Raw genomic sequence first — 27110 nt, 5'->3', positions numbered from 1 at the left:
ATATTATTGGCTTCCTTCCAGGGCCTCCATGCCCATAAATATTCACACATAATTTTCAAGTTAAAGGAGGCCCAAATTAATAGTGACTATAATGAAATACTAACAACCATGATTGACTTAATTTTATTTAAACAATAAGAGAAAATCGTATGGACCCTACTAAAATCCTTTACATGATACAATATCTCCTGCTATGATTTAATTTTCTTAATATTATAGGATCTCATGTCCTTATTTAATTTGCAAAATTCGATTTATTATATTGGGCATGCTTAAAAACTTTAGTATTAAAAGAAAACATAATTTCTTTTTTTTATTCTTTTGTAAAGAAATGTAGAAAAAAACCACATGTAAGGACACAAAGAGCAATGACCATGCATCGAATATGGTAGTTGAAATGATATTGTCAATAATACAAGACTAATACCACACAGATATATCTAAAATCAAGAATTGATATTAACCATTGATAGAAACAATTATTTGATAATTAGTTTAGGGTGAGCCTAGTCTCACCAATAAAAAAGAAGTGCTAAAGATATTATTTTCTTTTTCACCAAAAAATATATATATATATATATTTATACAGAGAAAAAAATTAGGACCTTACAGTTTGCATTATTAATTTATTCATTGAAATTTTTAAATTAGGACCTAACTGTTATTAACTTGTCTGATATATATATCTTTCCAAAACTAGTTAAATTAAGCTTAAACTTTGTAATCATTCCAAACGTCTTACATCATATGTATAATTTCATTCTCTAATAATGATGATTATTAAAAGTAGATGGCCAGCTACAATGTATACAGTAACAGAGACAACCTATTTCCCAAGTCGGAACTGAACTAAAGTGTTAGAATGAGGCAAGGCTGCAGTGCAGTGCCAGTGTATATGTACATGGAGAATATTGTATCCATTTTTAGGAGGAAACGAATCGAATAAGAAATACTTACATGAAGGTAGCCAATTAAGTGTTCATGTCCATACCATTAAAGTTTAAGCAAAATCCATTGTACTTTCATCAAACGAAGCTAACAACCTTATTGGGTTTTCAATTTCATTAAGGATAAACCTACTACATATTAAGATTAATGTATATAATTTCAAACAATTCCAAACACGTTTTTAACCTAAAATTTGACCATTCAATTTGAGAAAAGAAGCAACGACGTTTCTGCCAAAAAAAGAAATCTAAAGTGGAAAAAGGAGAGCAAAAGAGCAAAGTCTACAAGAAAGATCAAGCCTTGAGAAGTAAGAAAAAGTATTTTTAATTTAGCCCTTCAATGAGTAAAAAAAAATTGCAAAAGGGCTTCACAATATCAAAATTCCAAAAAAGAGAAAACACACCAAAAAGGTTAAACACTAATTAAGAAAACTAATCTCCCCATAAAAAAAACTCAAAACCACTATTAATCACACTTTCTGGCATTAATGATAATTGATCACTAAAATACCCGTTTCCACCACAACAGTAGTCTTCGTACCAAGCCGGATTATTATACAGCCACGGGTCGTCGCTAAAAACGAACTCGTCTCTTAATTCAGGCGATTCCTCAAAACTCGTTCCTAGACTCGGCAACTCCACTATCTGACTCAGCTCTTCTGGCGTGGCTACATTATACGGTGAAGATGTTGATGTTACTTCTGCTGTTGTTATTGAAGATGATGATGATTGCGTCACCGTGGAAGATGATGATGTTTTATGATTATTGTCGTTCTCGTTATTGCTATTACTGTTGTCGTCGTTGCCAATGTTAAAGTCCATTGAAGCAGCTTTAGCGGCGGCAGCTTGTACGTCGCGAGGCGAGTTCGATGCAGGTCGTGGAAGCGTGCCGGCGAGTTCAGGGAAGTTAAGAATAGCGGAGTTGCCTTTAATGCTTAAGGCTGCGACGTCATGTGCACGTGCTGCCATTTCTGGAGTTGAGAAAGTACCGAGCCAGATCCGATTCTTCTTTCTGGGTTCTCGGATCTCCGACACCCATTTGCCCCATGTCCTCATTCGGACCCCTCGATACACAGGATGCTTGTTGCTACTGTCTCTAGCTCTCTTGGGTTTTCTGGGATTTTCTTCCGGGCCGGGTTTTCGTACCGGGTTTGGGGATAACCCGGATGAGGAAGGTGAAGAAGGAGGTGGAGAAGAAGAAGAAGAAGAAGAAGAGTTAAAGCTAGACTCAGTTTCAGAATTAGAGTTTGCTCGTAAGGCGTCAGCCATTGCTGTGATAGTGAGTTACTGTAAGTACTATATCTATATATATATATATATGTATGTATAGCTTGTGTTCTATTCAGTGTGTATATATAAATGAGAAACCCAGAAACCAATTTGCTTGTTTTTGCTTGGTTCTGTGTGAAATGCCTGTGTACATATATAGAGAAGGAAATGCAGGAAGAGAGATGAGTGTATCTGGGGTATTTATAGAGGACACTGTCCTTTATGCATATATATAGAACTGGGATTAGAAGAGAGAGATGATGATGGGTCAAAATGACCAAGGAAGGAAAACGTGGAGCTTAATATAAAGTGAACCCGTCACAGACACACTGATCAACCCTTCTTTTTTTCGTTGTATAATTATTTTGAGGTTATTTCATTATGTATCTTAACATCATGATTATTTTACGACAATAGGTTCTGACTGAACAATATTGAAAGTTTTTGTGAAATTATCAGATTTGTTAATTAATTTAACTAGAGACTTACAGCGCCAAATAATAATATTCTAATATTACCAATGAAGGAAAGGTCATTCATAATTGATACGTTTTCATACATCATTGTCATCAAAATTACTTTATTTTTTCCTTTTTCAATTACATATGATCATAAAGTGTGTATAAAAAGGGGGGAGGAGGTTACAGGGTACAGGAGTCGCCCTAGGAAGAGAGGAGAGGTGGGAGCAGGGGGGTGGTCACATAACATACAGCTGTCACAGCCGCCTGGAAGTAGTGGGATTTCTACATGGTGTAGAATGGGCTAAGCCTTCCCCTTCACTTAATATACCATTCACTCTCTCTCTCTCTCTCTATTAATACAACTAGTGTGAAGTAGTTGCTATTCTTGTTTCTATAAGAAAACCGTGACTAGTTTCCCCGGTTTTGTTATGCCAAACAAGACCACAACACTACAAAAACTAATAACACTTCCTGTATATTAATCCGTGCCAACTTAGGTTCCATTTTGGCATATGATATGGGTTTGGATTTAGGGTTAGTTTTTAGCTGAGTTACCATTCTTCCTTCATTAATTACTGTAACATGCGAAGGCCTTTATTTATTGAATCTGTAGACCCAGTTCCCCCACACAACAGGACACGTCAATTTCCTTCATTATTATTATTATTATTATTATTATTATTATTATTATCTGCTGCCTATGGTTAAGTTCTTATGGGTGATAGTGATAAGATTTAACAGCCATAACATTGGACTTTCATTAATTGTCCAGTCCCATGATAACAAAATTTAATCCTATGAACAGAAGAGGAATCTCAACAAGTTTCCTAGGTTTTACTAATAATCTATTAATTTGTTTATTTTTTTTAAAAAAAAAAAATGGAGATGATGAATTGGTAATTGAGAAATTATATCTGTCTGGAACAACCCATATTTCTTCCAATAATGAATTGAGTAGTTGGATGAGAAATGGCTTTACTGCTGTCGAATAAATAAGTACGATGGCTTAGATTGCGGTCCAAAGTGGTCTACATTCTTTTAACCATGGATACAATCCCTAGCAACTATTTCATGAAAAATCCCACAATAGCTCTTGTTCGTTTCTTGGGTATCAGGAGATCTTTAATAATAATTGAAAAATGGGATTTAACCTCTTAAAGGAATAAGTTTTAATAATTGAGAATTATATTACACTACTGCCAATCAAACTTATATAGTAATTTGAATGACGAACTAATTCTTTTAAAATTATTTTGTAAGCCTATTCACTGTGTCTTTAAATTATTGTGTTGACAGGAAAGACAAAATAAAAAAAAAAAGAAAAACTAATTTTCCCACCAATTCTTGGACGCATCCTTCCAAAGAGAAAAAAAGAGGGATGTCCAACAAAGGTGAGCTCACTCACTCTTCTTCCATTTACTCAAATTCGAGTCAACTAATTAATTTAATGAACATAAATTCCTCCTATGTAAATACAGCTGTGATCTTAGCATTGCTAATCATATTCACTATTAATTAGAGGATTATCAGAATTACTTCTTTACTCTCTCCATGTCCTTCTTCTTCTTCTTCTTTAGTCTTTGGAATCAAATTTTAAGTACAGACAATATAATTTCAAGCTCAATCAAGGGCCCCTTTGCATTGCCTTGACATTTGTATTCTATCAGTAAATTGTACGAAAATAAATAACACAAAATTATTACTGCTTCTGTTGGTCAAATGGGCCCCTATGATTTTGGTTCCATCTATCAATATTCTTGAGGTATTATACATATGTAGTAATGAATTTTAACTAATAAAATAGAATTTTCATATTTAAAACATAACTCAATAATATTTGACCATCAAATATAAAAATATATAAATTTAGATTTTCATTTTTATACGAATAAAAAGAAATTACTACTACACCTATTATATAGCTCACAAGTAATTCAGAATCCATCAATAAAAATTAAAAATTATTAAATATACATGATAACTGTAAAAAACTAGAGACAAGAAAGAGCATTCTCTAGTGATTACTTGGAGAAAAATACTGATCATTTTTTTTTATATTCTAAATATCTATTCAGAAATATAATTAAACTCAAATTGCTAACACAACTAAAAAAAGTATCTTCTCTATCTCTTAAATCCCTCTTCATTTTTATTCTTATCTGTACTCATATGTGAAGAAAAATAAGATCAACAATTAAAATAATAAATCACTGTTCAAGCAGCCAGTAATAGCAACAATAATAAAAATGCCCCACACGTTTTCCATCATTAATAACAGCAACAAAATCACCACCACCATTAACGCCTCCTTCTCCTTCTCCGTTCACTTCTGTTACTAAATCTGCAACAGTTTCTCCCCCACCAAGTTTTGCTCTATTAACATCTCCAGCCAGCCACAAATTCTATATTAACATTACCATCAAAACCGCCCACACAATCACCAGCTCTATCAATCACTCTGACTAGCTCAAACAAGTTCTGAGGCGTGCAGTTGCAATTGTTCAGAAAGCCAGCATGGTCGAGGATGGTAAGCGATGGTGAGGATGATCAACGGTAGACAATTCAATCAACACCATGTTATTTTCTTTTTCTCTTTAACGTTTTTTTCATTTGGAGGTCAGGCTTATTTGGACAGTGGAAAACTGAAATGGAAAGTATTTTTATTTTATTTAAATAACAAATATAATTACGCATCATCCTATTATTGGTGAAATTTGAACAGTCCTCTGCTACTAATCGAAAAGTTAATAGAGTTAGCAAATGGGGTTTAATTAAACGCGTTTAAAAAGGTTTAGGTTTAATTGAATCTCTTACAAAAGGTATAGAGTGTAATTATTAGGAAAAGCAGTAGAAGTTTAATTGAAATTTTCCAAATAGTTTAAGGGCTTTTCTGCAAGAATTTCATTTTGACATATGACAATGAAATTCTTATCACATGGATTAGTGGTAAGGGTGATGAATTAATAGCGTGATTATTCAATTAAACCACGCAGAAATTCACAACTGCAGTCAGCACATGCAGTTGTAGAAATACTATAAACGTGATAAAAGTTATGTGAACACTTTAATTAGGGTGTTTGACATATAATCCCTAGGTTCTGAGATGTGATTGGTTGCAATTTCTATGGGTTGTGTATATGCTCAAATAATTATTAGTGCCATCTGTTCCTAGATATATAATCTATGGCTTTTGAGTACTTAGATTTGGCTTCTTTATTTTGACTTCAAATCCACACTTAGTTAAACAATCACATTTGATCTCCACCTAATATTAGTTCACTTTATTTACAGTTTATGGGTTCCATCTCATTTTCTAAATTAAACAAGCATTTCTCTATTGCTTATGTACTCCTTTAGGTTTACTTCCATTGTTCACAAGATTTTCAACCCAAATAACCTAATTTTGGTCCCTTTTCCTTTTCTATATTATTCAATCGCATTAATGAAAAATCATAAAATAAGAAGAAAAAAAATACATTTTAAGGATGGTCAATAGTTTTAACAAAGCCCCTTGATACATCGTACAGGGCTACAAACAAGTGTTGCCAACTAGTAAAATCCGACATGGCTGCTTTACTCTTGTGTGTTTTTATCCTTTGATTTTAGTAGAGTGCCTACTCAACAAATTTATTAATTGCACTCTTCAATAGTTTAATTATCCGATAGCAACAATTCGAAGTCTGCACTCTTGAATAAAGATTGCAGATGTTGATGCTTTGATTCACTCATCCATTTAATTTTAAACTAAAAGTATTATATACTATGCTTTAAAATCATTCTTTTATATATATATATATATATATAGCTCAGTGAAAACATCTTTATTAACGAATTGTTTTTAATATGGTGAGAAATAATAATATATGCTATGTATCGTATTAAATTTAGATTTTGACTGAATTCAATGTTTTTGATATATTGTATTAAACATCTTTAGATTTTATAATGTTTTATATTATTTATCCTGATTTTCTAAAATAGTCAAATATAATTTGTTCTAAATTGAGATTAAATTTCTTGACCAAGCTTACTTTCATTTAGTAGATTGTATGTTTTGATATTTGATATTTTCATTAGCTAATTGTCTAGGTAAATTCTTAATCATAGGATTTAATTATTTAAATGGTGCTTAGTCTCACAATGAGTATCATGATTCAAAATTCACCAATTTTTTTTAAAAGAAATAAATAAGAAAAAGAAAATTCAAAAGTACATAAAAATAATAAAATTTACTTAAAAGTGTATATACTAAGAAGTGTTTTCTTACATGACCTAACTTCAGGCTCCAATAGAAAGAGTGGAGCCATATGATAGATATCTTTTTCCTTATTTTTCATTGATAAAATAAAAATAATAGTCAGGAGTTTTAATAATCTGGTTGATTCACATGCTACTTCATGTGCTACCCATACTCACAAGTGTTGAACCCCTCTCAAAATCTTGCTTCTTCAATCTTCAAGTGTTTCTAGTAGTGTAAAAGTTTTCCCTTGTATCTAGGTTTTTGCTACCATATGGCATGGCAGATATCATGGACCAACTTATTTCATATATAATTTACTAATTTCTCTTCCTGCAACTTATAAATGTAACGCATCCTTTATTTACACTGCATTGCCTACCATCAAATTCATTTTTGCTCCTCCTCTTTTGTGTATCAATGTCCCATAATCCTTTACTAATGGATTAAAAAAAACTCTCCAATTCATTCTTTGATTCTTATAGCAAAATGGGGGATGTATTTCTCAACTTACAAGTAAATAATATATGTATATATTGTCTATGATTTACTTTTATTTTTTAAAAGAAAAAGCAGCAGTGCTATTCGACATGAATAATTTTTTGAAATAATTAATCAAATAAGAGAAAAATGAATATTTAATCTATTACTTAGGATGATAAAATCCGAAGCATATGAATTTTGTTACGAACCATATTTTCTTTTTAGTTCGAGAGATTTGAATAATTTGAGTTTGGATACGAACTAATTTGTGGGTAAATTTTTAAAGGTGAAAAAAATAAAAATTTTAAAATAACAAAGAGATTAGACTTTGTTGAAATACTATCACTTAATTTTGATATTCAAAAATTAGAAAAAATAAATTCTGATCTTCATTTAGACCGTCATTGGTTGAAGATCTTCTTCTGGCTGGCGGAAGAATCCAAATATCACAGCAAATACAACGTCCTCTTTTATCTTCTTCGGACAGTAAACGTCCGGTAGTAGTTACATGTGATTGTGAGGGAGAGGACCGCCGAGTTTCTAATTATATTTATCCAAAATTTCTATCTCACATTTGTGACTTTATGGCGGTCTCATCCAATGCAATAATTATGAGCCGTGCATTTATTCATTTTATGTGAACAATTAAGTCCCTGAATAACAATGCGTCATAAAAATTTGATTAAATGGTCATGAGAAATACTAGTACATGTGGTTTATTAATAGTTATCATAGCATTGTTTTCTTTTTGGTCCATTTCTTCTTGGAAAATAAAATGTAATTTAAGATTTGAAATTACTTTTCCTACCAAAACAAAGGATTTCTTTTTTTGAAACTATAGATGATAAATTATATATTTGAAATATAGTATTTGAAACTGAAATTCTAAATCCAAATTTGTGAATCCAAACACACAATAGATTAATAAAAGAAAATCGCAATTTCTTGCATAACTAATTCTGAAAGAAATGAGAAAAATGAGCTTCAATTACCATGAAACAGAACTGCAGTTGGGCATAATTCTGCCTTCGTTTTAAGTAGCCAAGTGTTAAATATGCTCATGCATATAAATGCAGATGATTGTGACATGTGGGTAGTTGGACATCATCAAGATAACAATTTAAGGGAATTAGTAAATGGGCTGGGGTCACTTTGGGCCTACTAAAATTTAATGATGGTTTCAAGTTTCAATTTTCAGATAATAGGGTATATGATTTTTATGGGCTTTGAAATTAAAGAAGGGAAATAGGCCCCCATAACAACTTGACAATTATGCCACAAACAAGTTTCTTTTCAGAACCCATTTTCCTTTCCTTCTTCACCAATTTTGTACACACACCAACCCTAGACAGGGACCATGTACCCAAAATTAAGAAGCTACTTGATGGTGATACACAGAAGTACTTCAATGAATATGAATGAATATCTTCCTTTTTGGAGCTCTTTTTTCTTAAATGTCAACTCTCCAAGGCCCAAAAGAGCACTTGCAGAATACATATATGTACATGCAAAAATGCCCATCTTTTATTTCCAAGTCATAATACCTTTTTCAGGTTTTATTAATTATTGATTTTCATTTTTTTAATCACAAGTGTCCTTTTGGTTTCTGGTAATCTGAAATGGAGTACAAGTAATTTATGTGCCAATTGAATTTTCTGGATTCGAGTTTATATGGAAATTGCGAAAGTATTGATGGGGAAATTAATAATAGTATTTGATAGTAGAGCTAGTTAGTCATGGGAGTGAAGGCCTCAGTTGCTGCAATTTATGAGAAAAATGGTGTGGACCGTTAATGGAATTATTTATGAAGATGATACATTAACAACCAGCTGTGTAAAACATTTCGAGCTCTCTGTCAAATTGGTTCCACTGAACAGCAGTACTAAATGATTAATGGAGTTTGGTACTCTTATTGATAATAGATTAACCATTTGATTTGATTTGATATACTTTTATTTATGTCTTCTTTAATCGACACAATTTCCATATTTGATGGAAAATGACCTATTTATAAGATCTCTTATTATTATTTCTTTTCCTTTTCTGAACTGAAAATTTATTGATGGAAGCTCAAAGACACCAGAGGATAACAAGATTTCTTTAATTTTTAGTTAGAGGTGTTAATTTAAAAATTCAACGAAACAGCAGCAGCTAGGTTTAACTCGATTAGTAATTGTGACAATCATGAAATTATGAATCAGTGCATTAAATCAAGCGAAAAAATAACAGTGCCAGCAAAATATCATGCAGAAAACTTTATTCTGATATTAATTATGAATAATAAGAAAAGAAGAATGTAACAAGTAGCAATAATTTTCTGTCATTTAATTGCCACTTGAGGTTTTCAATACAATGCACTAATAACTAGCCGAAGCAGAAAAACTTCATTAATGGTGAATAAAAATTACTCCTTCCGACACATATTCTTGTAGAAAGTCCAAAAATACCGGCTTCTATATTCAAGACCTTTTTTTCCTTTTTTTTTTTTTTTTTCTTTTTACTCGCAATAACTCCTGTAGTTACCGTCACCTTCTTCCTTAATTTTGCAAAGCTCCACAAGCATAGTCAAAAGAGCCTCGCACATTTGGTTGCAATCAGGCTCATTAGGATTCTTCTTACCCGAAGAGTAGACCATCCATGCATGATCAAGCTTCCTGTCAGGTCTAACAACAACTGAACCTGGAACTTCAGCATCGCGGCGTGTCACTAATCCATCACTCTTCTCTCCATATCTTAGCTGCAAGTGGAGTGCAGCCACAGCCATGGCAGCAGATAAAGGTATTATTACAGGCACCTGACATCCTGCTTGAAGAACACCATCAGGTTCTTCAACCCCTAGTTTTGGAAGGGGAAGCCAAGGAAGTTCTGCGTGAGCTATTTGCGTCATTGTAGCAAGGACACCTGGAGCAATGCTTGCCTCAGAGTGAAATGAAATAAGAGGGATTTGATCAGGGAGTTTGTGCTTCATGATGAACTCCCGGCGTTTATCGTAAGTGAGATCTTCCAATGCTCGAATGTCACCCTAGAAAATATTTATTTGACCAGATCAAATTTTATTTTATCAAAACTGAGTCGTCGAGATTAATTGATATAGCAAAAGGAAACAAGGAAAACCCCACTGGCCAACCCACCATTGCTTGATCATAATATATGAAGAGAGATAATAAAGTTAGAATCAAAGGAACATGCAGAAAAGCCTAATAATAAACTCTTATAGAGAAGGTGAATCACATGAATTCAAAAGAAAATCTCAGGGAGTTTGGCATGAAAATCATAGCTAACATACATCAGGATAACTATATTATTTCACTGTTTTGGACATTTCACATGCCCATGCAAATATGTGGACTACCTAGGCATTAGGAATGGAATACCTTAATAAGCTTGCATATTAGAAGCTCCATGATCTTCCGGGTTTCTTTGTCTGCAATCTGGCCTTCACGGAGAATATCAGAAGCTATGGGGGATCCACCAAATGGGCTTTGCACTAAGGCCAGTCCAGCAACTTTATATTTCAAGTCAGACCAGTACAGTGACAATGCAGCTGCAGCATCAATCCCACCCTTGCTGTGCCCAAGTAGCATCACACGCTTCCCAGAACCCCAGTAAAGCTCCTCAATGTAATGCTTCAGTTCACGTGCATTGTGCTCCACTGATGCCTAAACATAACCAGCCAGAAGCAATAGCAAAAGTTTGTGAAGGTGTAGGAAATAGGCTAATTAGACTGATGAAGATGTACATGAATGTGCAAATTTTTGTTCATGCAACTTATTGAATCCCTGCTCAATCTTAGTCTAGATATTAATCATCAATTACCTCACTATGGATTTTCGCAATGTGACATGCTAGACCCATCTTAGAGAAGAACCTCTTAGTTCCCACAAAATACAAGGGACCATGATTACTAAAAAGGCCTGACAATGTGAGAGAAGTTCACGTTATACTGGGTGGGTTTTGTGCTAAGTGCCAATTGAACAGTAACCTGACTTCAATATCAGAATAGTGATCTTTTCTTTACCTGGTATCAGCAGATACACAAATGAGTTGGGAAGTACGTGCTCTCCATTCCTGAAGAAGAAGAGTCAGTAAGAACCACTGTATGACAAAATAGTCAAATTAAAATTAAAAGTGACAGCAGCAAATTAAGAATGACAAATTGACCAGTGATGAATCCAACTATACATTAGAGTCGAGGCTTCTTAGGACTAAACTGGCAGACCTTTTTTTTTTTGAGAAGGCATAACCAAGGACTAGAAATGTGTTAGTATGACAATAAACCATACAGTTATATGAATTATCTATTGATTAAGAAATAAAAAGGAGACAAAAATGGGGGAAAGGGAGAGACAAAAGAAAGGAAGAAGAAAAGGATTCCCCAAGACTTCCTTCCATTGTCAAACATACCAGTTATCTTAATCATTCAGCTATCGAACTATTGAGGCAGAGTAGTTGGTTAATTTTGCTAAGCATAAGATGTTAAATCAACTGCTAAAAGGACAGAGATCACTAAGACTACTTGCTTGGAATCATCTGCCTTAAGCTCCAAAAAGTTCAACTGTAGTATTGCACCACATACCACGCCAAACAGGAATACTAATGACCAACAAAATTGAAAAATCACATCTTTGCAACCAGCTTGCTAGCTATAAATATGCCAATTATTGATTGCCTTGTCCAGTTCAGCTCCCCATGATGCCAAGAGCCTATCTCATATATAGCTGCTGGTTTGCAAGGTGAGACCAAAGAACAACTTGACCGCACTACACCGATCCCCCAATTATGCTTTTCTTTCCACTCAGTCAGCAAATCCTCAGCACAAATTTGGCTTTTGGACATGAAACAAGCCCGGGACTTTAATTTCAACAGCCATGCCGCCTAACAAATTATTATATATATACACAGTGCGCACTATTTCTTGGTCTCTGCATATAATTTCATTGCTTACATTACAGGCCATGGATTATGATCATGTAAAGCTCGGTCTCAGAAACTTCTCACACAATATTAAAATTAAGGTCAACAGAGATGTGAAAATGTGTGTTGATGCATAAAAGTGCAATTTTTCCACATAATGCATTACAATTCAGACATTAGCCATCACTTCAATTTTTTATAAGGACTAGCATAACATTATGGGAAACCCATATTATTCTCATTATGTTAACAAAAGCCTTACTCATTTTGTTCATGGAACTCAATTTCCATGAAAGCTATCAAAATAACCCACAACAATGGCATGTCTCCAGCGTGACAGAAACTTTTTTCCAGATTTCAAACTGGAAAAGAAATTATTTACATACATCAGTACCTTATTTTTCCAAGAAGCTCTAAAAATCTGGCTGTACCATCCTCCACAGGAGCCATTCCTGGTGTGCATTGCAGCCATCCAATATCATCAGATGAACCAAGCAAAGTTGTATGCACTCGAGATATAATGCTGAAGATGCAAAAATCAGCACAAGGATCATATGAGAACAAATATATACATGTATTTATGGTAGAATTGGAGCCACCATATTTCGAACACTTAATAGATAAACGAAACTTCACAAACTCTTCTATAGCAACGTGTAAATAAACAATTTACAAGAGGGAAATGTAGAGTTCATCAACTCCACTCAACTAAAATGAAAATTGAAGGGTGGTCTTGGAAGCTTTTTCTCACCTGACTGCAAATTATTCACATGAAAAATACAAAGGGCGGGTTCCCCTTTTCTTTTTTTTCTTTTTTTTTTCTTTTTTCTAGAAAGGCCACAAAAATTCATTTGAAATCAACTAGAGTTCATTGCTTCTCAAAATAAAGCATCAGCGCATAAACTTGATGGAATAATTTTGGTAACTTGAAAACATTCTCTATATACTTTGAAAAAGGTCAATTAAAACACAGAGTTTAGCTCTTCAAAAAATTTCTGGCTGCGTCTTCAGTTGAAACTATCTTCTCTCACCTACGAACTTGAGCTTGAGTGCATCTGATGTAATAGAATAAAGATCTCCAGGAGACCAATGCCAACCTCCAAGCAAGTCGAAAACCAAACAAAGGAAGCATCAACCTATACCAAGTTGAAGTGAGTTTGTCATGTAAGGTAAAGAAATAAATATACTGAATATGTATATATGACATGGAGGATCATTAAAAGAATCTAGATATAGTAGAGCAGAAATAAGATTGCAATTGTATTATCAGATCTTCCATTCTATGTTGAGTTCAACACTCCTGCATCAGAGAATCTACAGCCACATATGTCCATGAAACATATAATTTGAACTAGAAATTGTCGAAATTACTGAGGAACCAATAAAAGTGGATCTCAGAGCCTAATCCAAATGATGGCAGGAAGCAAGTAGCTAAGAATGACCCAGCTTACAAGACACTAATTCAGACATAACAGGAACAGAATGCAATACAAGGATGGTTAAAAAATGAACCTTCAGTTCAATTACATTTAGTGATAAGTTTACGCGTTTCTTTAAGGAATTTCAGATTACAATTTAGATAAACAACACTCAGTTTAATCTATATCTGCACTGACGGAATCCTTGCATCTTAGTAAAATGGAGAAGTTCAGTGAAAACGAATAATACCCTTGAATAATATAGGAGACACCTCGATGACAATTACTTGTTTTCACAATTTCACATCTTGTATTTACAAGTAGATCTCCCCTGGTATTAGAGGTTCTTCTTCCACAGTTTCCAGAGCTAGTATCATCAATATAATATTTGGAGGATGACGAGCAATGTTCCCCACCAAATTCATAAATATTGAGACTAGAAGATCTTGAATGTGATACAGAGGCACAAGTCACCACATTTTCTGAACATCCATCAATATCTTGGACTACAAGATCTTCTGCATGAATGACATATCTTTAAATGCAAGCACTGGTTTTCAATATATGAAATACTACAGCTAAATGGAGGATATACCCAAGTAGCACTGTATAGAGGTTCAGTATGGTTCAATTTACAACTTAAAAGTGAATTGTAGTAAATCAGAAGATAGTATGGCATATATGAAGGAATGGAATCAAAATTATGAACTTACCAACAAAACAAATAAAACGGTGAGGTAAATAAGCAGCCAATGTCACAAGACGGGTGATGATGTCATCTATAGATGAGCAGAATTCAAGAGAATCAGCAATAAGATTTGTGTTACTCAAAGCATCAGAATGAGCCTGACAAGAGGATCCATAATTAGACCTAGAAAAAAGAGCTCTCATATAAAAACTTAATTAAGACACCCTAGATTTCCTAATGCAAGTTCACAACATAAAAATTCTTTCATAGGCTATTAGCTGCAATAAACCCTAGCACAGGTCAACAAAAAGATTAGATCATCAGTATTGTTTCATACCACTAGTTCTTCAAATGGTGCTATGATTGACTAAAGAGCGGATCAAACAAAATTAACCAAGTGTTTGAAGTGCTTAACATCTATTAGTTCCATAGGTACAAATAGAATTCATGTTCATGTCACTGCAGAAGCAAATGTACAAAACACACCACAAACGTATGTAAATCTTTGAATAAAATAGCTTAGGACTAGTCTAAACACCTGGTTTCCTTGGTAATCATGTCTTTCTAAATTGTAATATTTACTTGATGCATGCCCAACCTGGTCCGACTTTCATGATGATAAAACAGAATACATAGTTAGCAGACATTCCTTACATCAAGAATTGCATAAAGAACAAAGTAATAAAAAAGGTCATTCATGATATGGAAGTGAGTACTCACTGTTGAAGGAATATCAGTTATATCTTCATCAATACACAGATCTCCCATCAGATGTTCCTATCCGGGAATAATGCAGAAACAAAGATGATTTAGAGAAAGAAATCAGTTTTATCCATCCTAGGCACGAAAAAAGATATCTAGGGAAACATTTAAGCGATAGTAGGAAAGGCAAAGGAACTCGCTCTTTGGGTGCACAAAAATAAAAAATTTGATCGAGAAATTGTAATTCTTTACTGAGTGGGGATCATGGTGGTGCAATTGATCATTATGATATTTGCAGCATTGATAAGCCAGATATGATACTATTTTCAGTTACCAGGTTTATATTAATGCTGGAAATTGCACAATCTTTCTAGTATTTTTGACTTTATCTGAAGTATAAACAAAAAGGGTGGCAAGCCCGAGAGCCTATGAATTCAAACATGTGGATCTCACTTCAAGCTTGACAACAATGACAAGCAAAATTTATTAACAGCTCATTATTCATTTTAAAAAGAAAAGGACAAAAATTCAAGAACAAACACTTTCCGTTTCCACATTCACAAAAACTCAATGAAAGATAAATATAGTTTGACCAAATACATGAAATTTTACTTAGAACTAACTACGCAGGTCTCCATTAAAGAAAGGCAGATAAACAAACTCTTATACATAGCATGTCAAACAAAAGCAAGCAGATTGACTGAACCACAAAGTTAAAGAACCAGATAGACCGACTTACATAAATGAGAACTCAGAAACAGGTGACTCCTTAGAATCAAAACCCTCTGAAATTTATAGAAGCAAAAAAGTAACAAATATATAAATGTACCCATTTTAAAAGGAGAAAAATAGAAAGAACAAAAGAGCACAAAATAAAGAATAAAAAGAAAAGGTAATAAATATGTTGGGAATAGTAGCAACCGAATCAGAGAAAAGTCATGAAACAGAGGATGGGAGCAAGAGATGATAGCTATCCTGTTCTGCCTTTAAACTTACTCTTCGTCCACCAAAAAAAATAAAAAAAACTTACTCTTCAAAATCTGCTCTGGCCCACTTTTGACAGATAAAGTTTCAATCTTTTCTAGTTTTACTTCTTGCCCTTTACTGAAAGTTGCAATTTTGAATAAACTATGGCCCAATTTTACATTTTTGTACATGGGTTTTATGGTGGAAATTGACACTAATTGGTTTTATTTGCTTGGTGAATTTGGGGACAAAATTGGGGTTTTAACAGTTGATGAGTTTAGGTGTGGAAGTTTAAGGTGGAAGCAAAGTGTATAGTATAGCAGCCGCTAATGTTCGTGGAGAACACTTTGTTCTTTTCTCTTTATTGAGAAGTGAAAACACACGTGGCGTGTTGGGACCAATTCTTCAGTGAGTAATCAAGTGTAGACAAAAAGAGAACACAACAATGGTACTGGATATTTCCCATCAAGCTCTTATCCAAGAACCTTTTATTTTGCATAAATTTCGAAGTCGAATGGAAAATGAGAGATTTTCTTTTTTTGTGTCTCTTTTGAAAATTGTTGTTTAAATGCATTGACTTTTAAATACATGAAATCAGTGTATAATGAGAAAGAAAAATTAGTACAATTAAGATCTATATACAAAGAAGGTCCAAAATTGGGACAAATAAATTCAGTCCTAGTTTAGCCCAGCCCTCCACCAGGTAAGTTTTTTTATTTCTTAGCTTTACCAATAAGCTGTGTTTTTATTATCTTGTAATGTAAAACTATGCCAAGCTCATTCAAAAATTAATGACAAGATTCTCAGCAAACAAATCCCAGTGGCAAAATCAATAAGCAGAATACAGCATATTGCTCCAAATCAAACTGTTTAAACTATGGAGAAACATTTGCAAGCTTGTATTACCAAATAAACCCTACAATTTCAAAATTCTTTTACAAGAGCAAAATAGTTGATAAACTATATACAGTGAAACTGTTGGGCTTTGCATGTTACTTCTCAAACTTAACAAGGAAGACTCTCTGCAGCTCGACAGGAAATAAGGTGGGACGTTTCTTCAAACACACGTTGTATCATTTTCATTTCCACCTCTGTTCTCAATTTCCTGATTGCTTGCTTACTGACATTCTTATCTTGGTTTTATCTGATAAACTCTATTGTACCAAATGGCATGAAGGGTCATGTAAAAGAGATCATACTTCATCGGACTAGGATGCCACAGGAAATGCTTTTGAACCTTCCTGACCCCAAGCTGCATTTCGAGATATTTCTCCTCTGGTATTGAAAGTAATATTTCTTTTAGGTTCGGAATGTCCTTCTCAGCAAGGATTAATGAGAATGCTCCCCAGTTGAAGACTTCAAAAAATGGTGGCACAAAATTGTCAGATATAATTACAGGTACGCATTCATAAAAGATGGCTTCAACTACTCTGGGGCTGTTGACCTCATAACCCTTGGGGCAGATACAGTACTTGCTACTCTTCATATGCTGAATGTAATTCATTTTGCTTGCAACACCAGGAGGCATTGGGCCAAAAATCTTCATTGAAGGGTCTTTGTCTTTCCAATACTTTAACAAGATTGGTCGCAGATAGCCATGCATACTTCCAGCATAGAAGGCAAGAATGTGCCTCTGAGAAGGCGGCTTTCCTCCAAGATCTCTGAGAGGATTTCTGGCTGACCGGACGTATGTTTCAGGAAGGGAGATATCCCTCCCTATTTTGAATCCTGCGGTGACATCAGCATTGCAGAGGGCTTTGATGCAATGTTCCATGTGGTGCCTTGTTTCATAAGGGGCCTGTAATGTTGTCAAGCATGATGCATAACTAACTAGCCAGAAGTAAATGAAAAAGTGATGATAAGAATCACGAATGCATACATGGCCACACTCAACCTGCAACAATGACTATGCTTTAATATATTTTAATGTACATGTGTGTGTGTGTGTGTGTACATATATATATATATATATATATATATATATATAATATATTTATATATATATCAGAGCAGGGAAAAACAATCAAGTGGAGCCACAACATGCTGCTTCAAAAATATTTTTTAGTCATTTTGCAATGGACATCTGGATTTTATAGAAAACCCCATTGATATTTTCATCGAAATGATCAAAATAACGTCAGGGCATTATGTATCAGTGGCATGCCATAACATGATGCGTGTCAATTAAGGAGTATCTGTCGTTATTTTTGTTTCTTTTACATCCATTTTGAGCTACATGATAAGGAAAGATATCCTTCCACCAATCCCGCCACCGCATGACCTCAAACCCAGTAGGATCGAGATCTCAAGCTTTCACCACTAGGATGTCTTCTAGGGGACCTTTAGCATCTGGAATTACATCACTTTTGAACTCTCTAAATCACTAACTTGGCACAAGACTCTGCTTCATAAACATTAACAGTAAAGAAAAGATAGATAGGATGAATGGAGAGCATACCCAATCATGGCAAGCTACAAGAAAATGATCTGCTCCATCAGTTCTGTTCCAGAAAGGATATTTTGCTGCAATTTTCTCCGAGTAGTCCTTCAAATATTGGCGTAGGTTTGTCCTATTATGAGAGTTACGCACATAAAGGGTGTACTCCAGCATTCGTGAACTAAATGGCATGTAAAACAAGTGGGCCCTTCGAGGGTCTTTTACAAGAAAATGTTTGTTTCCCTGCATCAGTTTCATAAACCATCCTTCTGAGGCATACAATCCCTTCATAATTGGTAGGTGAAAGATAGGTTTCTTTCCGTCCTTATAGATATACACCTTTAGTGTACGCTCCATGAGTTCATAACTCCTGAGAAATGAGCAAAGTGAAATTCGAAATTACACATTGTCAGCAAGCTTTATCAGCAGTTCTTCAACTTCATTTTTTGACCATTAAGGCACATATGGAAACAAAGATATTAAAGCATTCAGAGAACTAGACGTAAGTTCCAAACACAAGTATTTAGTACACAAACTTCAGAAACACAATCCAAATATATAATATATTGAGATAATAGTGCATGAAGTTTTAAGAGGTTGCAATCTGCTCTACTTTGTCATTTCTTTTTCAGGCTGAATGCAGTAGCATAAGAATATCTAAGAGCAATCCCTCTATAGATTGCATGATCACCAGGAGAATTTTATGTCTGATGACCACTGGAGCTCAGTATCAGTGTGATTGGTTGATTCCCAAGCATAACATGCCATACAAGAACAGATGCAAAATTTCAGGAAAAAGAAATTCATGCAGTTCTCCAGTTCCAGTTGTGAATCACCAAATTTAAAATTTAGAGTTGTTAGACCAGGTCACATCACTGGCTGACTCATAACAAACTATTATCCAAGTCCAGCCCCAACCCTGACATGATAAGTTGATAACTCTACAAGAACTCAGCAGTCCGCATCATACCTCATGCTCAGTTGGAAAAGCATAAGTTGAAGAACTCAATATTCAATGCATCTAGACCTGCCAGTTGGCCAATAAAATTTGGCCAAGAAAAGTGCAGCCAAAGACGGTTCCTATAAATGCAACCATACAGACTTGGTTTAAAGGCTTAGTTACTTTGACTTTTACTATACCCTAGAATATAGTCTCATGAACTGAACACTATAAAATTGTTATAGCAGCTTATCAATGTTTTGTCTAACTTCAGATTGGATGATGGGACAGAAAATTGAGGGTAAAGTTGTACAGATTAAAAGCTTGTAATTAATCCAAGTACTTGCACTTAATTTAGCTTACCTTTTAAACTTGGAAATATTTCGAAACAGAGGAGCATAAAGATCTTGATCATTTACTGCATGAGGAGCATTTTCAATCTGCATCCTTGCAGCCAAAATCTCCCGGTCACGCTGGGAGGACCATCTTGGTCTCTATGAGCAGAGATAATATGGGTCAGATTTCCTACTCTAAACACAGCACAAATTGAAACGGTCAATTAATTACACAAGAACTGATACCGTTGCACGTGAAGATCGACGATGTCGCACTAATATTTGGTTCATCTCATGTATCAATGTTATTGATTTTGGAGGCATGTCACACCTCATCTTTTTCTTCACTGGTTTTGCAGAAACATTTTTTGAAGTTGCAAAAGAATTTTTCAGTATAGCAGAACCAAGAGAGGAATTTCCAGATGATCTCAAATTAGTGACATTTATTGGCAAAGCTAATGCCTGAGCTACTGCTGGAGGTGATTTAAAACTAATATTCGCATGCCCTAACTCTTTCTGTGGAAGAGTTGTGTCTCCACTTACAATATTGCTTATCAAAATTTCATTGTCACGTTCAGCTTCAGTGATCGATTCCAAACTAGAAGAAATACTTTCTTGAATTTTGATGATTTGCAGTGTAGAAGTCCCATTACTATCTGGGAAATCATCATCGACATTTCTATCCACAACAAATTCAATAGTATTGTCCAGATCCTCTTCATCAGAAACAAAACCATCATTATCCACTGCAAGCTCAATAGGATTGTCCAACTCTTCATCATCAGACACAAAACCATTCACCGTGTCTTCTCTGTTTCTCTTTAAATCTCCACTGCCACCAACCAAGCCAGCATCTTTTACAAGCATGGAATCTTTACTCAAGCTGGAAGTATCAACGGTAAGAGGATTCCTAACCATCACAGATTTAGTGGAAGATTGTATAATTGGAAAGCTACTTTTATCATAAATTGGGTCACTACTATTGGGCAATAATGACCTGAGAGCATTTCCATAAGGAAGCAATAGAAATTGAAACAGAATATGAGTAACAGCCACTGCTCCAACAACAAGAAGCCATTTCCTGGTTTCAATCTGGCAAAGTTTATGAAACTGAAACCTCAACTCCATACCATAAAACAGAAGCACCAACTACAAAGTATACTGCAAAGGTGTCACCTTCTCATCACTGGAAATAACTGCATAATTACCATAACCCACAAAAATTTAAATCAACAGATTGCAAATTAATACAAAACAATAAATAAATAAATAAATAAAAAGAAGTGTACTTGCAGCAGTTTCACAATTCAATTGCCAAACATATAGAGAAAGGGTAAAATTAGAGACTTTGGATAAACCTAACCCGTGTAACTTGCAGAAGAGGAAGAAGAAAAGTAAAGTCGTGAGCTTTATTAGCTTGCAAAAGTGACAAATACTATAAACTTGTCATTCATCAATTCAATTCCATTAAAGAAATTCACATGAACAGTACTTGATTTAATTTTATTTGATTATTTTCTTTCTGAAGAAAAGTGAGAGTCTTTTACCCGACTTATTTATTTCTATAAAATAAAGAGATTGATTAAAGAATGATTGTCATTATTGTATTTATTTTACAGATTTGTCACATTTTGGCTTTTTTCGTTTGGTTGGGTTTGATACTGAGAGAAAGAGAGAGATGGACAGTGGGACACTCGATGGTGACGCTGTGGGTTCTGCCAAGAATTTATTAAAGAAAGCCGAAGACGTAGCCGTTTTAAGTGCTGATGAACGGACATGTTGATTTTAAGAAGAAAGACCGCCGTTATGATCATGACCAGACCCATTTAGCAAATTGCAAAAGCATTTCGGGTCGGAGATAATTGGGTTCATTCCTTATATTATCCAAATTATACTTTTAGTAAAATCTTTATTTGATATAAATTATTTAAAGAGAGATATATATAAGAATATCAGTTTAGAAAAACAAACAAATAAATAAGAATATCAGGTTACAGATACATACATGATACTGGAGTTTGAAAATGGCTACAAGTTTTCTTTTCTTTGACAAACATACCAGATACCGTTATTTAACTTAAAACATACGCAATCCAATTGAAAAATGAAAACATTGAGAATCACCCAAAGCAGGAAAATGATATTGGGCTGCAAATTTATTTATTTTTTCCTTCAACAAACATACCAGATACCATTATTTAACCTAAAACATACGCAATCCAATTATATAATAAAAAAAAACCATCAAGAGCCACCCAGAGGTTAGCTAAGCAGGAAAATTACACAGCATTTTATGGATTGAAGTTAGAAATCTTAATTTTTATTTTATTTTACTTTTTAAATCTTAAAAATAATATTATTTTTACAAAAATAGATAAATTAATACTTTTACTAAAAGTAAGTTTTAAAATAATAGTATATAAAAAATAAAAAAGAGTAATATATTAAATAGGAAAAACAACAATTTCAAGCACACCACAGTAAACTAACAAAATCGTTCAACATTCAACTTTTGATAGAATTAGCAATTAGTTTAGGGGATTGTGTTATAGGAGTTTGGGGAGAGAGAATAGTAGTCTAAAGTTCAAAATTGAAATGCATGTTTGTACTTCTTGTTTGCTCTTCTTATTATTTTATTTTTTTCTTGAATAATTAAAATATTATAAATTAATACAGTAAAATCTTTTTATAATTCTAGAGATTAAATAAAATTTATGACTATGAAAATATTATAATTTAATGAAGATTTAAATACTAAATTTTTTTTAAAATTTAATACTTAATCTTATTGATGAAATAATAAAAATAAAAAATAAAATAAATAAATATTTTATACAAATAAGATTTGATAAAATAAAACAAAACTACAGTAAAATAAAAAATGACATATTAAAAATTATATATACAAACATTATTATATAATTTTTTTTTTTTAAATAAGAACTTAAAAATTTTATAATTTATCACACTAGAAAGCTTATTTCTATTTATAACCGGTTAAAATTGAAACCGTAATTTTTTATTACTGTATAAAGATTATTCATATATAGAGTATCACTGCAAAAATTTTACTAGAATATGCTCTTCTTTAAAAAGATCCCTTCTCAAATTCTATATATATATATCACCTGTTGCACCATGAAAAACACTCAAATCTCTGCATTCAGAGTTTATGTTAATGTGGTGTATGTACATGGAATGGAATAGATATCAATGATCTATCCGAAACACATAAGAAATGACTTTGTTAGAAGAAGAAACAAAATTTAATCACCAAAATAGAAAAGGGAAACACACCTAGTTCTTTCAATCTTCAGCATCTGCTCTTGGATTTATAGTTACTATTAAAGCTAAAATTAGCAGATGGTGGTTAGCTCTTTGAGCTTCAACCATATCCACCAGGTTTATTTCAAATGCCACCACATGAATCGCTAATTAAGAGTCGACTGTCATGTGATTTCTGCAACTTTTCAGCTTTTTCCCAGTGCTGGGTCATATAAAGTTTTTACATTTTCATCTGTTTTTCATCTGAAAGATTCTGTTGTGCCAAACAGAATGAAGGATCATATGAAATAGATCATACTTCACAGGGTTTTTGTGCCAAAGAAAATGCTGTTGTACCATCTTAACTCTTAACTGCATCTCAAGGTACTTCTCTTCAGGGATTGAGAGCAGAATGCTCCTCAAATTTGGAATATCTTTCTCTTGCACAAATACAGAAAATGCCTCCCAGTTCAAAACCTCAAAAAATGGGGGCACATAATTATCTGATATGATGACTGGGACACACTCGTATAAAATGGCTTCAACTATACGAGGAGTGTGAACTTCATAGCCCCTAGCACATATGCAATACTTGCTACTCTTCATGTACTCCCTGTATAATCTTTTCCCTTCAATATCACGGGGCATGGGACCAAAGATTTTCATGTCAGATTCTTTATTCTCCCAGAACTGCACCAGGATTGGTCGCAGATAACCATGCATACCTCCTGCAAAAAAGGCTAGAGTATACCTTTCTGAAGGATGTTTTCCTCCAACATCTTTAAGAGGGTTCTCAGCAGAACGTATGTATGTAACTGGAAGAGTCGTATCCTTCCCTATTTTAAATCCCTTAGCAACATTGGCATTACAGAGAACTCTGATGCAGTTTTGCATATACTTCCTAGTGATACGAGATGCCTGAAATTCCAAATGGCATCAAATTAGCCGCTATTAAAAATTAATAAACATAGCATACCACAGGAATACCTGGCGAATGAAAGCATAATTTAACAAAACTCATTGGTATCCTATTTTCTCCAAAACCATAATAATTCAGATGTCTCGACCAATTGGGACATTTAATGAAAATATCCTAGCACTATAATCTAAAAGGAAAATATTACTAAAAAGGAAGAGGGTGGCCAATCCATTTATATACACTATAACAGCCCAGTAACCACGTGATGTGGGATAAATACAACTTTTAACACAAACAAACCATGGAAGGTGGCATAAGGCTTGCATGTTAATTTACTAACATTTGGACTTCATGGCCATGCACACATGCACACCTCCTCAGACAACGTTTAAGGTGAATAAACAAATACAAAAAACAAAAAAAAAAAAGCTATTTCTGTTCATATAATCATAATCACTTCAAGAATGATAAGAATCAAATTTAAAAGATGCACAGAATCAGTAAGCATACCCAGTCATGACAGCCAACAAGAAAATGATCTGTTCCTCCTGTTCTATTCCAGAAACTATACTTTCGTGCAACTAAATCCACATAGTTCTTCAAATATTCTTCAAGGTCCTTCTGGCTCTGAAGTTTCTGTCCAAATATCACAGTCCTTAACATTTGAGGACTAAATGGCAAGAAGAATAAGTGAGCTTTTCTAGGGTCCTTCACTAAAAACTTTTTGTTTCCTTCTATATGTTTCATAAACCATCCTTCTGATGCATATATTCCCCTCATCTTAGACTGATGAAATATGGGCTTTTCACCTTCCTTATATACGTAAACTTTCAGCAAGCGTTCCATCAACTCATAACTCCTGCAAAGACATAAAAAGAAAAACCTTTAGCCCAAAATCATAAGAGGCAATTCTGAAGTGGAGAAAACCATAGCAGAATCATTTAGGAGGATTCATATGGTGTCTTATTCTGTTATTCAGTGGGCATTGAGTGCAACCTAAATCTTGTAATTGACAAGTAAGGTCCTGAGATCAGAACATATTGGATTCTTCATATTCATAATGCTTTTGTTCTCAAAAGTTATCAATTCAGTTAGCTTACAATTGTAACTCAAACCCAAGATCGTTATTGGTTTGATTTTTAATAATGCCAATCGGTGAACCAATCAGACACATGGTATTAGTAAATTTTAGATGAGTGCATATTAATGAACCAAAAGCTTTTGCGGTACATCCTTCAAGTCATTATGGTTACAATGCTCTGAATTTAATCGGTGGATTCCATGTAAATCAACTTGGTTCTTTAAAAATCTAAGTAAAATACATCATATGCCCAACTATTGTTCACTATGGAAACAAACAACATTTCCATAAAAAAAAAATGGAAACAAACAACATTAGTTAGTAGCAATAAACTTTGTATAATCCAGTACACATGCCACAGGCTTCTATAACAGAAAAGACAAAAACTAGGAATATTTCCGTTTATTCTTCATCTACTGCAGTTTTACCAGATGTCTTGCTGAGTTTTGCATGCCAGGTGAGTAAAGAATGTACAGAGTTAAAAGTGCAAAAGTTTCTAAAACAATTAACGCTTAAAGAGGGTTACCTTTTAAACATGGAAACATTTCGAAAAGCAGAAGCATGAAGTCCTTGGGAACTCCTTATATTAGGAGCATTCTGTATCTTCAATTTTGCAGATAGAAGTTGGCGATCACATGCTGAAGCCCACTGGGGCTTCTGTCACCAATGTAAGGAATAAGTGAAAATTCCATCAAATAATACCCATGCACTACAGTTCATAATCATAAAAAAGGCTCACCACATTATGAGATGAAACAAAACTCTGAAGCAACAGTGAATTCATCTGGGATATTGATGTCGGGTGTGTCTCCTGCCTATTTGAAGTGGAAATACTTTTTCTAGAAGCCTTCTTGTTCAAGGTGATTGAAACAGTATTTCTGGGCTTTATTTCTGCTAGGCTTGTTACATCATTTGCAAAAGTTACATTGGCAGGAAAGCATGAAGTAGAAATTCTTGATTCGGTATCCATGTTTTCCCTGTTCTTTGCAGGAATTCCTGGTAATTCAACTGGCATAATAACAGCTCCATTTTGAACCCCTCCAACTGTTAAAGCAGTGGCTCCTTCCATACTATCCATTTTTTCAGCCTGCTCCGGGTTAACATGTCTAACTTCTCTAGCAGTTACTTGAAGAGAAGTGTCATCCACACCCGCATCATGTTCCATCATTGAACTCTTGCCAATAATTGCATCCACCTTCAGTGTGAGCTCACTATGTTCATTTTCATCTGATGACAAATCAGAGTCCATATCTGCGCCTTTTGTTTCATTCTCATCTTCAACTTCTTTATCCAAATCAAAGGAATGAGTATGATTTGCTATAGCATTATACACAATGATTGGCCTTGGTTCTAAATTATTTGAGAAAGTGGCATTGCTGATCAACATTACGATAGAACCCTCATCAGCTGGTGAGAGGGAAAACGTTTTCTTATAGGGAAGTGAAAAACCCTGAAAAAGAGCACCAATAATAATAACCAAGCTGATAACCATAAAAAACCTTCTCATTTCAACAAGAAATAACCTCTGGAGTAGAGCAGGGATACTCATCTCATAAGAGTATTATCACCAATTATTCAAGCAAAATGCGGGGGGCTCAAGGATATACGTCCATCGGAACTCTGACCCTGATGTATGAACTCAAATAAGCCCATCTTTTGAAACAGAAAAAGTAAAAAAAGCATGCACAAGATCAAAAGTAAAAAGTATCACGAAATCAAAAACTCATTTTAAAGTTAAACTATCAACAATCCCTCAAAGACTGAGCAGATATGCCCAAATAGCAAAATTGTTTACTTGCTGCATAGTAATTTACCTATAATGGGTTTCCAGGATCACCCCAAGGAGCATGCGGACCTCTTTTACCCCTGTCGGTTACTTAGTCTCAGCTGCTGATTGCTTCACAGTTCAGTTCATTCTATTCATTCATTTTCCTCGTTTTATTTACTTTAGTAACCAAAACGACGACGTATGCCTCCTTGAAAATATTTTTTTTCTTTTTTTAGAAAAATCTCTGCCAGAGCTCTTTCTACGTCTTAGTGAAGCGATAC

The 27110-nt window shown here is 34.0% G+C and overlaps 5 protein-coding genes across 16 annotated transcripts; 1 reads left to right on the top strand and 4 right to left on the bottom strand.

Annotated features, from left to right (window-relative positions):
* Positions 1–1126: 1126 nt before the first annotated feature.
* LOC8268312 (ethylene-responsive transcription factor TINY) lies at positions 1127–2477 on the bottom strand. Its single transcript, XM_002514200.4, has one exon. It carries the CDS (start codon positions 2214–2216, stop codon positions 1380–1382), a length of 837 nt encoding a protein of 278 aa, XP_002514246.2. The 5' UTR covers positions 2217–2477; the 3' UTR covers positions 1127–1379.
* A 7160-nt stretch (positions 2478–9637) lies between these two features.
* Positions 9638–16425, bottom strand: LOC8268313. 9 transcript variants are annotated; one of them, XM_048372195.1, is made up of 12 exons: positions 16041–16425; positions 15859–15904; positions 15138–15194; positions 14956–15024; positions 14443–14575; positions 13980–14244; positions 13343–13447; positions 12706–12834; positions 11416–11465; positions 11214–11311; positions 10772–11056; positions 9638–10419 (listed from the first exon to the last, which is right to left on the bottom strand). In XM_048372195.1, the coding sequence occupies exons 3-12, from the start codon at positions 15183–15185 to the stop codon at positions 9895–9897; spliced, it is 1707 nt and encodes a 568-aa protein (XP_048228152.1). In that variant the 5' UTR covers positions 15186–15194; positions 15859–15904; positions 16041–16425; the 3' UTR covers positions 9638–9894. The 9 variants fall into 9 exon arrangements, with proteins under 9 accessions (XP_048228152.1, XP_048228148.1, XP_048228149.1 ...); XM_048372191.1 differs by having other exon boundaries at positions 13980–14247; positions 16041–16423; XM_048372192.1 differs by having other exon boundaries at positions 13980–14247; positions 16150–16423.
* An 831-nt stretch (positions 16426–17256) lies between these two features.
* On the top strand, positions 17257–17497 carry LOC112533964. The gene is given in 2 exon segments (XM_025156485.2): positions 17257–17373; positions 17375–17497. Coding segments are annotated over 2 exon segments (240 nt in total).
* A 13-nt stretch (positions 17498–17510) lies between these two features.
* Positions 17511–20925, bottom strand: LOC8268314 (probable glycosyltransferase At5g03795). Its single transcript, XM_025156494.1, has 5 exons — positions 20044–20925; positions 19826–19956; positions 18544–18892; positions 17657–17883; positions 17511–17565 (listed from the first exon to the last, which is right to left on the bottom strand). Exons 1-5 carry the CDS (start codon positions 20923–20925, stop codon positions 17511–17513), a joined length of 1644 nt encoding a protein of 547 aa, XP_025012262.1.
* Positions 20926–23016: 2091 nt separating this feature from the next.
* LOC8272792 (probable glycosyltransferase At3g07620) lies at positions 23017–27014 on the bottom strand. Of its 4 annotated transcripts, none has more exons than XM_048371703.1 (6): positions 26876–27014; positions 26585–26687; positions 25801–26511; positions 25588–25718; positions 24491–24839; positions 23017–23979 (listed from the first exon to the last, which is right to left on the bottom strand). In XM_048371703.1, exons 3-6 carry the CDS (start codon positions 26446–26448, stop codon positions 23311–23313), a joined length of 1797 nt encoding a protein of 598 aa, XP_048227660.1. In that variant the 5' UTR covers positions 26449–26511; positions 26585–26687; positions 26876–27014; the 3' UTR covers positions 23017–23310. The 4 variants fall into 4 exon arrangements, with proteins under 4 accessions (XP_048227660.1, XP_048227661.1, XP_048227658.1 ...); XM_048371704.1 differs by having other exon boundaries at positions 26611–26687; XM_048371701.1 differs by having other exon boundaries at positions 25801–26687.
* Positions 27015–27110: the final 96 nt, after the last annotated feature.

The sequence above is a fragment of the Ricinus communis genome, chromosome 3, assembly GCF_019578655.1.
Source record: "Ricinus communis isolate WT05 ecotype wild-type chromosome 3, ASM1957865v1, whole genome shotgun sequence".
In the NCBI taxonomy this organism is placed as follows: Eukaryota; Viridiplantae; Streptophyta; class Magnoliopsida; order Malpighiales; family Euphorbiaceae; genus Ricinus; species Ricinus communis.
The sequence above is the reverse complement of the archived record's forward strand: the minus strand, read 5'-3'. Positions and strand labels throughout refer to the sequence as shown.